Source organism: Salvia hispanica, chromosome 2 (assembly GCF_023119035.1).
Source record: "Salvia hispanica cultivar TCC Black 2014 chromosome 2, UniMelb_Shisp_WGS_1.0, whole genome shotgun sequence".
NCBI lineage: Eukaryota > Viridiplantae > Streptophyta > Magnoliopsida > Lamiales > Lamiaceae > Salvia > Salvia hispanica.
Window position 1 is genome coordinate 405,239 of NC_062966.1, and position 13,444 is coordinate 418,682.

At 38.6% G+C, this 13,444-nt stretch overlaps 3 protein-coding genes across 3 annotated transcripts; 1 reads left to right on the forward strand and 2 right to left on the reverse strand.

Moving 5' to 3' along the window:
* The first annotated feature begins 635 nt into the window (after positions 1 to 635).
* On the forward strand, positions 636 to 4,206 carry LOC125207543 (tyrosine-sulfated glycopeptide receptor 1-like). Its single transcript, XM_048106928.1, has one exon. It carries the CDS (start codon positions 801 to 803, stop codon positions 3,960 to 3,962), a length of 3,162 nt encoding a protein of 1,053 aa, XP_047962885.1. The 5' UTR covers positions 636 to 800; the 3' UTR covers positions 3,963 to 4,206.
* Positions 4,207 to 5,437: 1,231 nt separating this feature from the next.
* On the reverse strand, positions 5,438 to 6,220 carry LOC125208580 (small polypeptide DEVIL 22-like). The gene has a single exon (XM_048108225.1). The coding sequence runs from the start codon at positions 6,103 to 6,105 to the stop codon at positions 5,956 to 5,958; it is 150 nt and encodes a 49-aa protein (XP_047964182.1). The 5' UTR covers positions 6,106 to 6,220; the 3' UTR covers positions 5,438 to 5,955.
* A 2,656-nt stretch (positions 6,221 to 8,876) lies between these two features.
* LOC125208168 (15-cis-phytoene desaturase, chloroplastic/chromoplastic-like) lies at positions 8,877 to 12,960 on the reverse strand. Its single transcript, XM_048107745.1, has 15 exons — positions 12,794 to 12,960; positions 11,882 to 12,140; positions 11,660 to 11,792; positions 11,485 to 11,573; positions 11,349 to 11,406; positions 11,045 to 11,200; positions 10,816 to 10,964; positions 10,586 to 10,705; positions 10,248 to 10,461; positions 10,068 to 10,170; positions 9,926 to 9,973; positions 9,759 to 9,804; positions 9,448 to 9,635; positions 9,205 to 9,367; positions 8,877 to 9,087 (listed from the first exon to the last, which is right to left on the reverse strand). Exons 2-15 carry the CDS (start codon positions 12,077 to 12,079, stop codon positions 9,028 to 9,030), a joined length of 1,725 nt encoding a protein of 574 aa, XP_047963702.1. The 5' UTR covers positions 12,080 to 12,140; positions 12,794 to 12,960; the 3' UTR covers positions 8,877 to 9,027.
* Between the last annotated feature and the right edge of the window lie 484 nt (positions 12,961 to 13,444).

Consider the following 13,444-nt stretch of genomic DNA (forward strand, 5'->3'; position numbering starts at 1 on the left):
TAGAGGCGTTTCGTTTTGAGCTCTCGTTTTGAAAAAATGATACTCCCTCCGTCCCAGATAATTTGGGACACTTTGACCCGACATGAGTTTTAAGAAATCTAATAGAAAGTGAGTTGAAAAAGTTGGTGGGACGTGAATCCTACTTTTAAAGTATTAGTTTTATAATAAAATGTGAGTATGAATTAGTTAGTGGAAAATGAGGTCCTCTACCAAAAATGGTAAAAGTGAAGTGGGACAAATTATGTAGGACGGCCCGAAATGGAATACTGGATCGAATTATCTGGGACGGAGGGAGTAATAAATAGTTAAAGTGGAGAAAGAGTAAAGTAAGAGAGAATAATATAGTGAAAAATCTTATCTACAATATTCTCTCTTACTTTACTCTTTCTCCACTTTAATTATTTATTATTATTTTTTTAAAATGAGTGCTCTAAACGAAACGTCTCTGTTACTATGGAACGGAGGGAGTAATAATTTATGGTGAGTCGTAATAAAGAAAGTCCACCAGCCAGCCGTCCCAAAAGTAAACGCTTTATAATAATTTAGAGCAAAACTTTATAATATTGAGCCATGTCAACATCACCCCACTTTCTCTCTTCCTCTCTCTTCTCTATCCATGGACAATGCTGTATGTATCCCTTTGGATCAAGAAAAGTGGTGGACTAATCCCACATATCATCACCCTCTTCTTATGTTCATCCTCTTCTCATTCATTCCCATAATGATCAAACTCCAATATTAATCTCATCATCCAATCCAATCCAATCCAATTCAATCCACCACCTCTTGTCACACCAGCCATGCTCTTTGCATTCCCCAAGCTCCGCCGCACATTGCCGCCCGTCCTCGTCCTCGTCCTCGTCCTCATCCTCGTCCTCGCCCTCGTATCCACCTCCCACGCAGCCGACTGCGACGCCCTCGCCTACTTCAATCTCACCATCACAGCCTCTCCCCCCCTCAGTTGGTCCATCTCCGATGACTGCTGCACATGGGAGGGCATTGGCTGCGACGCCTCCGGCCGCGTGATCACTCTCCGCCTCCCGTCTCGCCGCCTCTCCGGGACAATCTCCCCTTATATAACCAACCTCACCTCCCTAACTCACCTCAGCCTCTCCCACAACTCCCTCTCCGGCCCTCTCCCGGACGGATTCTTCGCCTCGTTGGCTCGCCTACGTGTCGTTGATCTGAGCTGGAACCGCCTCACCGGGGAGCTCGACAGACTTCCAGCTCAGATCAACACATTCAATCTGTCAAGCAATCATTTTCATGGAACATTGCAGCTTTCCTTCTTCCAGCCTGCTCCGGACATGGACTACTTCGACATCAGCAATAACAGCTTCACCGGAACAATCCCGGCCTTCATCTGTGGCTTCGCTCCCTCGATCACGCGCCTCGACTTCACCAACAACGACATGACAGGCCCGATCGGTCCGGGATTCGGGCAGTGCAAGAATCTTCTTAGCCTGAGAGGAGGATTCAACCTCCTCTCAGGTCAGATTCCCGGAGATATTTATGATCTCCGGGAACTGCAAGAATTGTCCTTTCCTGGCAACCAGCTCTCAGGACCAATCGATCAGAGGATTCTCAATCTTAACCACCTTAAAGTCCTCGCCTTGTACGGCAACGGCTTCACCGGACCCATCCCGCGTGACATCGGAAAACTGTCCGAATTGGAAGAGCTGCACCTCCACATAAACAGCTTCACTGGCACGATCCCACCCTCTCTAACAAACTGCACATCCATCAAAACCTTGAATTTGCGGGTGAATCACCTCGAAGGCGAGCTTTCCTCGTTCGACTTCTCGAGCTTCACCCGCCTCCGATCAGTTGATCTCGGCAACAACAACTTCAGTGGCACCTTACCAACAACCCTTTTCTCTTGCAAGATGCTCACCGCAATCCGCCTCGCCACGAACAAGCTCACCGGAGAGATACCGCCTGAGATAGCGTCTCTGCAGTCGCTCTCGTTCCTATCTCTCTCCAACAACACCTTAACAAACATGACAACTGCAATGAAGATTCTCACCGGGTGCAAGAATCTCACCACATTGACCCTCTCAAAGAACTTCTATAATGAAGCAATGCCGGGGGACGAGGCCCTGATCGCTCCCGGGGCGTTTCAACAACTCCAAATCCTGGCTCTTGGGGGCTGCTGGTTCACCGGCCCTGTCCCCTTGTGGCTCAAGGGGCTGGTTAAACTCGAGGTTCTCGACTTGTCTTTCAATAACTTCACGGGCCCTGTTCCCGGTTGGTTCGGGACATTCCCGAACCTTTTCTACTTAGATTTGTCGCATAATATGTTAACAGGATACTTCCCGATGGAGCTTACTCGAATGCAGCGGCTAGCATCAAAGCAGAACCCCGACCAAGTCGACACCACGAGCTTAGAGCTGCCTGTGTTCGTGAGGCCGGACAACGCCTCCAACCTGCAATATAGTCAGCTCTCGAACCTTCCAACAGCATTGTATCTTGATTATAACAACATCAGTGGCACCATCCCGGTTGAGATTGGTCAGTTGAAGTTCATCATAGCCCTTGATCTTAGCTACAACAACTTCTCCGGCAAAATTCCTGATACAATATCAGGTCTCACTAACTTGGAGAAGCTGGACTTGTCTGGAAATCACCTCTCCGGCGAAATCCCGCCATCGCTGCAGAATCTCCATTTCCTGTCGTTTTTCAGTGTTGCACACAATGATCTTGAAGGAGCAATACCTACCGGAGGCCAGTTTGACACGTTCCCGAACACAAGCTTTGAGGGGAATCTAAGGCTGTGTGGGCGTGTCCTCCAGCGGCCGTGCACTAACAACGAGTCGGGCAGCACGGTACCCTCAGAGGAAAGGAGAGGGAATAGGAAGAAAACTATCATACTGACACTTGTGATCTCTTCAAGTATCTTCACCATGATTCTACTTCTTTATTGCATCTTTTCAAAGAGGAGAGTCCTACAAGTAGGCAATGGTGATGAGAAGGATCTCGACACGATGTCCTTCAACTCCTCGGGGGTGTTCCCCGAGGTAGCAAGGGACACCAGCCTTGTTATACTGTTCAGGAATGACAATAGCAGAGTGGAGGATCTCACGATACTCGATATACTGAAGGCCACGGACAACTTCAACCAGTCGAATATCATTGGCTGTGGGGGTTTCGGGTTGGTGTACAAAGCAACTCTTGCCAACGGCACAAAGCTTGCGATCAAGAAGCTCTCGGGAGACATGGGGTTGATGGATAAGGAATTCAAAGCAGAAGTGGAAGCCTTATCCACAGCCCAACACAAGAACTTAGTCACTCTGCAGGGTTACTGCGTGCACGACGGCTTCAGGCTGCTGATATACTCTTACATGGAGAACGGGAGCGTCGACTACTGGCTGCACGAGAAGCCCGATGGAGCATCTCAGCTTAGCTGGCCAATTCGTCTCAAGATTGCTCAAGGCACGAGCTGTGGGGTGGCTTACATGCACCAAATATGTGAACCGCACATCGTGCACCGTGACCTCAAGTCCAGTAACATCCTCCTCGATCAAAACTTTGTACCACATGTAGCTGATTTCGGGCTAGCAAGGTTGATTCTTCCGTATCGCACTCATGTCACCACGGAGCTGGTTGGCACCCTCGGCTACATTCCACCCGAATACAGCCAGTCGTGGATAGCGACCTTTAGAGGGGATGTCTATAGCTTTGGAGTCGTAATGCTCGAGCTGCTAACTGGGAAGAGACCTGTTGAGCTGTTCAAGTCAAAGATGTCTAGAGAATTAGTTGTCTGGGTGCATCAAATGAGGAGCGAGGGAAGGCAAGAGGAAATCTTCGACCCTCTCCTAAGAGGGAAAGGCTTTGAGGAAGAGATGCTGCAAGTGCTTGATGTTGCTTGTATGTGTGTCAACCACAATCCGTTCAAGAGGCCGACTATAAAAGAAATCGTTGATTGGCTGAAAGATGTAGGATCCAACAGACAGACTGCATAAGGTGAAGAACTCGTAAATACAGAACTATGAGTTTGCTGTCAATGCCAACATAAATCCAAAAAGTCATGCTCATAGAAAATTTTCCTCCATTCATAAGCAGATTTTGATGTAATGTAAGTATTTTCATGTTGTAAATAGATAAATTTTGCATCCATGAAAAGTCATGTATTGAACAATTTGATAGGTAGAGCTAAATGTAGTTTCTTTTACATGAACAAATGAAAGTAATAATTCTCTTGCAAAACAAGATTTTCAGTTAAGCTTTCACCAGAAAATGAAATATAGGCTTAGTTATGAAGAATGGAAATGTCTTTGTGGCCATTAAGGCAAAAAATCACCGCACTTTGTCAGATAAATCATTGTTTTATCGGCATTTCTTTTTTAAGTCGGGTAGAATCAAATCAATTCAACAGAATCAAATCCCACTAAGGATAATGGCCACAGAGTTTAAAGTGGTGTACTGTGTTGTGATTGATAAAGACTTCATAGTTAACACTAGTCTCCTTTTCTATATTAACCCAATATGAAGGAACAAAATGAGGAAAACTTTACACATAATTCATCACCTTCAAAGTTGAAACTCCCACAACCTTTTTACCAGCATATTCCTAAACTCAAAGGGCATCTAACTAACACATCTTGAGATAATAATGGTGTGATCCATATGATCAAACTAGAGCTAATCTACATTCAACTTATTGTTGCAAGCTTCTCACCAGTTTTAGTGAAGGAAGTCACAATTAATAAAGCAGAAATAATGCATCTAAGTAGAGATAATCCCAGTAACTTATTCACTACTGAAATTTTTCCTAGTGCACCATAATAAATAAGTTCATTTATCAACAAGAATCCATGATTTTAAAGGATAAAAAGTAGTACTACTATGTTTTTTTTCTATAAACATGTAAACACCCTCCAAAAAGACAGAAATTGATTTTTTCTTAAATCAATGCTTGCTAGGCTGAAAATGTAAAGAAAAAGAAAACTTATTTTATTCTGTTTTCCTTGAAACTTAGGGGAGGTGAATCTCCAGTTATATATTACTAGAAAAACTTTAGCTCTAGTTTCTCGTTTAGGCATTTTCACAAGCAGGTTGAGTTGATGGAAGAAGTGAAGAATAGCAGCAAATATCACGGAGTAAAAAGGGAAGGGAAAGCGGAGCAATACCCTCGAATCTTAGCAGTAAGATTAAATCCATTGCTTCCAAAAGATGGAGGGAAAATACGCAATTTCAGCTATGGCATGAACAAGCTTGATATTTACTGATGTCTGAAGATATCAACTATTGAAAGCGTTTTTATTTGGAGAAATAACTTCTATAGGCCCAATTTATTTTTTGTGAGTATAGGCCCAATGAAAAGATATCAATTTTCCCAAGAAATTAAGTAGTAGTATTGACTCTTGATTTTTTTATTCTCTTTTTCTAAAAATACTTTATTCATTTATTGAAATATATAAAGACATGCATTAAATCATTTCTCTTTTAAAATACAGTTTCTTTTTTATTCTTATTAATAAAACTCAAAACATGTGTCAAACATAAATATGTTACATAACTAGCTACACCTTCCACTTTATTTCATACATATATATGATCTCATACAATATCAGCACTCCATTTTGCATGCCAAATCATCCATTCCCCTTCAATTTCTGCATCATTAGTTCTCCAAGAAGCCCAAATTGCTGTAAAAACTTGCTAATTTCCTCTCCATTTTTCCCAAAAAAACCTCAAATGGGATTCCCCCATTTAGGTAAAAAAAATTATGGGATTTTCCTAAGGAGAGTAAATTTGCAAAATAAAACAAAAAAGAAGAATAAGAAGAAGATGATGGTGAAACAATTTGGGCTTCTTCTAGTCTTGCTAATAAGCTATTTTGTTGGGATTTGAAGAAGTGACACAATATAGGTAGGATTTGATCATATTTTGGAGAGATAGATAGATATATAGAGAGAGAAAGAAAAGAGGGTTTTTGTTTGTTTATTTATTTGGTTATTCATCGCCTTGAATGTACCAACATAGAAGCATGGTGGCGCAGCGGCGGAGAATGTAAATTCTTGCTCTTTGTTTCTTCACTAAAGAAGCACACTTTCTTGTGAAGCTCTTTGAAGAGGAAATTCTCTTGAATTGCACTTCAGCCATTTTTCTTCAAGTTTTTTGTTTTTGTTTTTTTTGGGGGGTGAGGAGAGATTTAGAACTGGGAATTAACGTGAAATTTTTTTCAATATTTGGGGAAAAAAAGCTCACAAGAATTGTGAAGCTGGACCCTTGAGGGAAAATGGCAAAAGGGTTGTGATATTTATATGAGCAAGAAGTTGACTTGTTGTTGGATGGTAGGGATGTACGTGGACAGGTTCGAAATTTGATGGATCTGCATGGGAATTTGGCATGATTTGAATAAATAAATTTAATATATTTTCATTATTCCAAGATTATGTGAATTTATGTCCTGATCTTGGCTATACTGTTGATTGTAAAGACAATTTGTATGGGTTTATATATCAAATATATTTTTCTTAATTAAGTTTTATTGATTGGTTTGTAAAAATTGGTGTTTTGCCTAACAACTCGGAATGGTGGTCTGGCAAATGAATCAACTATAACCAACGAATACGTTTGGGAGCCGACTTGAGTGGTGGTCTGACAAAGAACTAAATGTGACCAAGTGAACTCAAAGTGGTGCCCTGACAAAGAACTAGTCGGGATCAAGGAGAATGTTGGCCTTAAAGGAGGTCAATTGTTATGATCCGGTTGTGATGGAACTGATATGGGTTTATACACCGAATAGGCTCTAGTATATAGTTTCTTCTATAAATACTAGTATTACAGTTTTTAGTCGATTCAGAATATTATTAAAAGCTTTTGCACAATAATTTAGACAATATTCGAATAATTTGATCCGGGAAAACAAATAAAAATTCCTTCGTGCAGCGATGGTCACAAGAAACCTCATTTTAACATAAAAAGAATTTTGAAAATATACTGAAAATTTCACAATTTAATTTATCAATTAAACTAAACTAGAATAGAATATGGAGTAAAGAAATAGCGGTGAATTGGAATTGAAGAGATGGTTGGAATAATGAGGGGTGTTGGGTTAGAAAAGTGGTAAAGTTTGTATTGAAAATGGAGAGTTGTTTAAATGAAGACAAAGCAAGAAGGCGTGATTATGGGAATAGTGTATGGGGCAGCCGACAAGTTAAATGGCCTACGCTGGCACAGATTTTTGTGGGTTAATTTTTAATAAATTATAGCTTCATATTTTATTTTATTTTTTGCAATTTTCCCTAAATTATATTTGCTCATATCATGATTAAATTAGCATCATTAACTAGAATCACTAGTTTGTAACTAAAATATAGAGATGGAGACCATAATCTTAAGATAGTACAGGTAATCATGATCATACTTTTTTATTTTAAATTAAAATATTAGTATTAGTTTTTACTGACTATTATGATAGTATTACAAAAAAAATCCAATTATTGTAAAACGAACAGACTATTATGGATTTTTTTACCGTAATTCATAACTTAATTAAGGTAGGAAATGAACAAGGTGCTGTAAATATAAATGGATTTTATTGGAGTGTTTACTTTGAATCTTCCTTTATCGAAATCTAACAAAATTGCAGCATGAAACAACTCAAAGTTACACATAATCCGAGTAGGAAAGTAGGTGAGGTGAATTTAGCCAATGCTTAAATGACAGTACTATTGACAAAATTTTGGTGGCAATTGAAGTATTAATTACACAATCAATGTACCTTTGTTAAACAAATTCTCGTTCCTTATCCTACTTGAAGTATTAAGTAAGCAGTCAATCTACATTTGTTGAACAATTCTCATTCCTTAAGAGGTAAATTGTAGTAGTGATCTCATAACGTAAGAGCATCCACAATGGATGCCCGATCTCACGCTCGATCGGTCGAGATCAGGCATCCATTGCAAGTCTCGGGCATGCTCGAGGACGACCGAGAGTTCGGTCGCGCCCCATCTCTCGCCCGATCCATCGGGCGTGAGATCGGGCGCCCATTGCAGGCCGATGCCTGAGCCCGAGCCCGATCATTTTCCTTTTTTTAATTTTTTTTTAAATTATTTAAATCCTAATTAAACCACTACAAATACTCCATTTTTCTTCACTTTTCACACACCAAATCTTTTACTTTCTCTTCTCTATTCTCTTAATATCCACACTTTCAATAATGGATCCGAGTCAATTAAATTAAGTAATGAAGTTTCACTTTTAAATTAAGTAATGTAGTTTTTTTTTTTTCATTTGTGGTGTTTAATGGAGTATAATATATTTTGGTATTTTAGTTTAATTAAAAACAAAATTAAAAACAATGATTTAAAATTGAAATGAAAAGTGGATAAGAGATAGGACATCCACTAGGGCTCCACCATTGCAGAAAGATAGTGCATGCTGATGTGGCAACCACTAGAACTCTCATTGGGGCTTTCACTAGGGCATCCATCGTGGATGCTCTAAGTTTAAGAAAATCACAAAAAGCCATAGTAGAAATTGACGCCTTCTTAAAGAGTACGAGGGCATGAAATCGTACACTCATTAATTTGGAGGAACATTCCTTTTACTATAAAAAAGTATCAAGATCTCCTTTTGTGATGCAATGTACCTTAATCTTGAGAGTTGAGTAGTTTGTGTTGGCACAAAGCAACCACCTTAATCTTTTCAATAAAATAGATATTAAGGCTACATCTTCTTTTCCCCATCATTTGACTTTATAAACTTTTAATTTTCATTTGAAAATTTTCATATTGTTAAAAGTATCCAAATGTAAAATAACTGAAACCGGTCAGAGTCACATACATCCCTTCTTCAATTTCCTAAAAATTAATCATTTAAATGGAAATTTACAATTTATCTAGATTTATGATTAAATAAAGAGATACTACTATAAGTTGCTGATTTTCAACTCAATCAATCATCAAAAACCAGTTAAAGAAGCTGGAACAATGTATTATCCTCTATTTCTACACTTTTTAAAAATGTTTCTTACAACATTTAATTTCTTCTTTTTCTTTTTTTAATCAAGAATCTAGCTTAGACTAAGCTTGCCTCTGCCACCATTTTCTGCGCTCTCTCAGACAGCAATTCACAATCCTGTGAAAATAGCCAAAAATAGAAAAATCGATGCAAGAAATCAAAATCTTGAAATTCTTAGCTCAAATGTGTAAGAACTGTTCAATCAAAAACATGAACTGCAGTTGAAGAAATCACCTTTACAATTGACTGAGCACAAAGCTTTCCTGATAGGACAGCACCTTCCATCGAAGCCAAGTATTTCTGCTTCGTGTAGTCACCGGCTAGATAGAACCCTTCAATCGGAGATTTTTGCAGGGGACGACAAGGCTCCGTGCCAGGTACAGTTTTATACACGGACCTAAGAAAGAAATTCGGTTGGAATTTTTACGTACGTGATCAAACAACTTACTGCTATAAGTCGAGATTCATTTTTCTTACCGTGGAGTTTTGACAACGTGGTACTTCAAGATTTTCGCTTTGCTCTGATCAGCAGAGATCTCGTCGGGGAACAGCTTCGCGAGTTCCTTCATTGTGGCCTCGATGATGTCCTCATCGCTGTGGGAGATCCATTCTTCTGCGGGGGCAAAAACCAGCTCCAACATGGATTTATTCGGGTCGTAATATTCCTGAAGATTTTTTTTAAACAATTCAGAAAATTTTAGTGATAATTTTTTACGGCATCAAGAACAATGGAGCTGCCTTAGTTTGGCAAGAAATTCGAAGAGGGGCGTGATTATGGTATGATTTACCTTACAAGCTACGGACATGTCAGCATAGACACTGAGGAGCGGACTCCTGCAGGGGGAAATGCGAACGAAGAAGCTCAACAGAGGTTTTGTGAGGAAATACAAACAGATTTTAACTATGGCACATGGAATCATAAAATACAACGATGAAACAGAATAACGCTGAAAACCTGCTGAAGAGTAGATGATCATATGTGTTCTTCAGTTTCCGGTCGAACCTGAATGAAATCAATTTGTGTCAATTTTTCATAATCAGTCACATTTAAAGAAAGTAATAGCCAAATAATGTGGAAGAAGATATAAAAAACTCACCATATGTGAACATTTATAACTGGAACTCCGACTAATTTATCCAACTTTTTGAAGTATGGGATATCTCTCCACTCATCGGGCAGAAGAAGCTTCAGGATATCAACTGAGAAAACAATGATGAATCAAAAGATATTCAAAAGAGATCCGACTTAAGCTACATGAGAATAGTGAAGACTCTACCTGGCGTTGCAAAGACGTATGCATCTCCTTTAATCACATCTCCATTAGTCAGAATGAAGCTTTTGACAGTCCCGTCTTCATTTAAATCGATCTTTTGTATTCTTGAGTTCAGACGGACTTCGCCTCCCAGCGATTGAATATGTTCGGCAATAGGCTTGCAAAGTCTTTCTGGTGGATTACCATCCAGAAAAGCCATCTTTGAGCCGTTCTTCTCCTGTTGTTTTCACAAAAATGAATAAATACCGAATTCATAAGTAGTAGTAAATTATTGTGAACATAAATACAGAATCATCAAAGCATTCGAGTTCATCTCACTTCAAGCTAAATCCAAAATCTACCTGTAGAAATCTGTTCAATGCAATCAAAATACACTGCATCGAAAGCTCATCGGGGTTAATGAAGTTCAATGCCTTCGACATGGCAATGAACACTTCATCGGTTATCCTCTCCGGTACGCCCTGAGACAGATTAGGATAATGAGTCGCTAACAGTAAAAACTGATTATGTTCCACGAATCACTCTAATAATGGAAAAATTGCGTCCCTTGACAAAGAAAAGAAGCACGCACTTGCTTTTTCATCCAGTCTGTAACGGTTATTCCATCTTGCGCCTCAACATAAGATTGTCCCCCGGCTATAGCTGGTAAAAGCCCAATGGCAAACTTGATTTTCTCCTCCCATGTAAGCATTTCATTGTTCTTCAAGATTGCCAAAATACCTACAGATGAGGCAAGGCAACGACTTTCAATGGAGAACTATATAAGCATTGTTCTCTTAAAAAGCACTTTTTTAGCTCACCATTGAATGGTGCAGGTAAGATTTCGGGAAAATCAAATCTGCTGAACTCTCCTGGCTTATTAGGCATCGCGAATATCATAGAGTGTTCTTTCCATTGCAACCGATCATTAATACCGAGCTCACCAAACAAGTTCTGTATATTTGGGTACGCCCCAACTAATACAAAAACGAACATCAATAGAAGAGTCATATAGTGCATATGATTTCGAGAAATGATTTTAGGCAGTTTAAATAAAAAGAAGTACAATACAATTACAGTTGCCATCACTGAATTTCAGAATTTGAGAAGAGATATTGAACTTACAGAATATGTGAAGACCAGTCTCGTACCAATCTCCGTCCTCATCTTTCCAGGCAGCCACCTGGGTTAAAAGAAGAACGATAAATCACTAGGCAAAATTCAAAAAAGAAGAAACAATGAGCAAGAACTGAATGCCAACCTTTCCACCGAGAACATCCCTCGCTTCCAACAATATTGGCTTATGGCCGGCATCTGCCAAGTACTTTGCAGTTGACAAACCAGCCAGACCTATACGAATCCAACAGTACACATTTAAGCCAACAACAATAGCTTTGCAAGATTCAAGCTAAAATATAAACAGTCGATATTCTTACCTGAACCGGCAATCACAATTTCCAACGGCTTGCTTGGACGAGGAGATGTGCGAAACGTTGAGGATAAACGAGCAGCATCTAAAAAGTTAACTGTATTTTCGAGCTCCGGTCTCGGATAATCAATGCAAACAACCTATTTAACAAATATAAGCATCAGATCAAACACTCATCTACTCAAAGCTAATTGAAGATTTAAACATTTAAGCCATTCATTCAGCATACTTTCAAAGGATGCACGTTCCTGTTAGATCTCTTTGAAAAAGCATGTGTAGTTGGCATCCTCAGCTTGTGGCCCATGGCATCACTAACTGCAAAGGATATGCTGTTCCCAATGGAGCTGCCGTGCTGTGGGCTCAAGACAGTGCACATGTTACACTGCCTGCTCAAGTTGACCGCAGAAACATGTCCGAATTGTGACATCTTTCGAATCAAAGATTCTTTGATTCCCTTCTGTCTAATTTCAATCACAACTCAACAGCAACTGCAATTTGTCAAAAAATTTAGGGAATTTCTCATGTTGAGTAAGCATACATTATCCATATCAAGAAAGCCAGACTTTTTATAAATATGAAATCATCAGAAATACAAAGACACTTTCCTATACTAGAATGGAATCAAATATTCCCTTCTGACTAATTTCAACTGCAACTTTTTACAAAAAATTATGGCATTTCTCATGTTGAGTAAACATCCATTGTCCATATCAAGAAATCCACATTTCAATACATATGTAAACATAAATAAATAAATAAAATCTTTGCTAAACTAGAATGGTTACCTTAAAAATCTCAAACATCATTCTTAAGCAACAAAGAAATCCAAACAAATTCTAACAATTGAAAAGATGTAACAAAAACACATTTTCCTTAAATAATTTGCCCACAACACAGAATTGTAGGTAGATGAATCACAAACAGCACCAGGCTAAAACGAACTCAACAAAAAAAGGCATCAGTTTAGCAAATAAAGGGCAACCTCAATAATTGCTAATTTCACCTCTAATTTGATTGAAATTGAGAAGGGGCAGTTTCGAAAAACCAAACTCAAGCAAAAAGATAGAATTTTGAATCACAATAAAACCCAATTCTTCAACAAATCAATCCAAAGAGAGAGGAAAAAAAAGAAAGATGTTACCTTTGGGCAAGTAAGAATTGGGAGGTGGAGAATCTTGGTGAATTGAGTTGTGATGGTTTATTTGAAGAAACAGAGGTAAGTTGAAATTGCAGAAGGTTTGATAGTGCTGAGTTGTGGCATCATTGGAGCCAAGATGAGTAGGATTATATGCAGAAATGAATATAAAGAATTTAATAAAATTAATGGTGATGACATAGGTTTGGCTGTTATATGAGAATTGGTTAGTTTTTTTGGATTCTTTTGCGTTTAGTAAATTGTTGCAATTGCATCGAATATACCATCATCCAATTCCCTCTCCCTGTTTTCTCATGTCATTGATTTGGCACGGATTCAAGCAAATTCAACTACTATCTCTCTCGATATATGTCTCACCTCAATTCGGCTTAAATTCAACAAATTTATACTCCTTTCTAAAATAAATAATAATTTAAAATTTTTAAAGATAGGCTACAATGTAGTAGTATTAAATACTCCATTTAACTTTAAAATATGTTTGTAGATAAATATGTTTTTAAAGAGTTGACTAGTGATAAAAAAAAGACTTTAAAATATGTTTGTAGATAAATATTAAAGTTTTTGGAGTAGGTAAGCTTTAAGTTTATACAAATTAAAACTATTAATTATGTTCTATTTCTAACTATACAAATTTTT

Bases quoted from the DNA above. Each gene is read 5' to 3' on its own strand.
- LOC125208168 (XM_048107745.1), bottom strand. From the start codon at position 12,079: ATGTCACAATTCGGACATGTTTCTGCGGTCAACTTGAGCAGGCAGTGT. The intron at 11,574-11,659 runs GTAAGAATATCG...GGATTCGTATAG, and splicing joins AATTGTGATTGCCGGTTCAG to GTCTGGCTGGTTTGTCAACT. The intron at 9,368-9,447 runs GTAAGAAAAATG...TTTCTTTCTTAG, and splicing joins CACGTTGTCAAAACTCCACG to GTCCGTGTATAAAACTGTAC.
- LOC125208580 (XM_048108225.1), bottom strand. From the start codon at position 6,105: ATGGCTGAAGTGCAATTCAAGAGAATTTCCTCTTCAAAGAGCTTCACA.
- LOC125207543 (XM_048106928.1), top strand. From the start codon at position 801: ATGCTCTTTGCATTCCCCAAGCTCCGCCGCACATTGCCGCCCGTCCTC.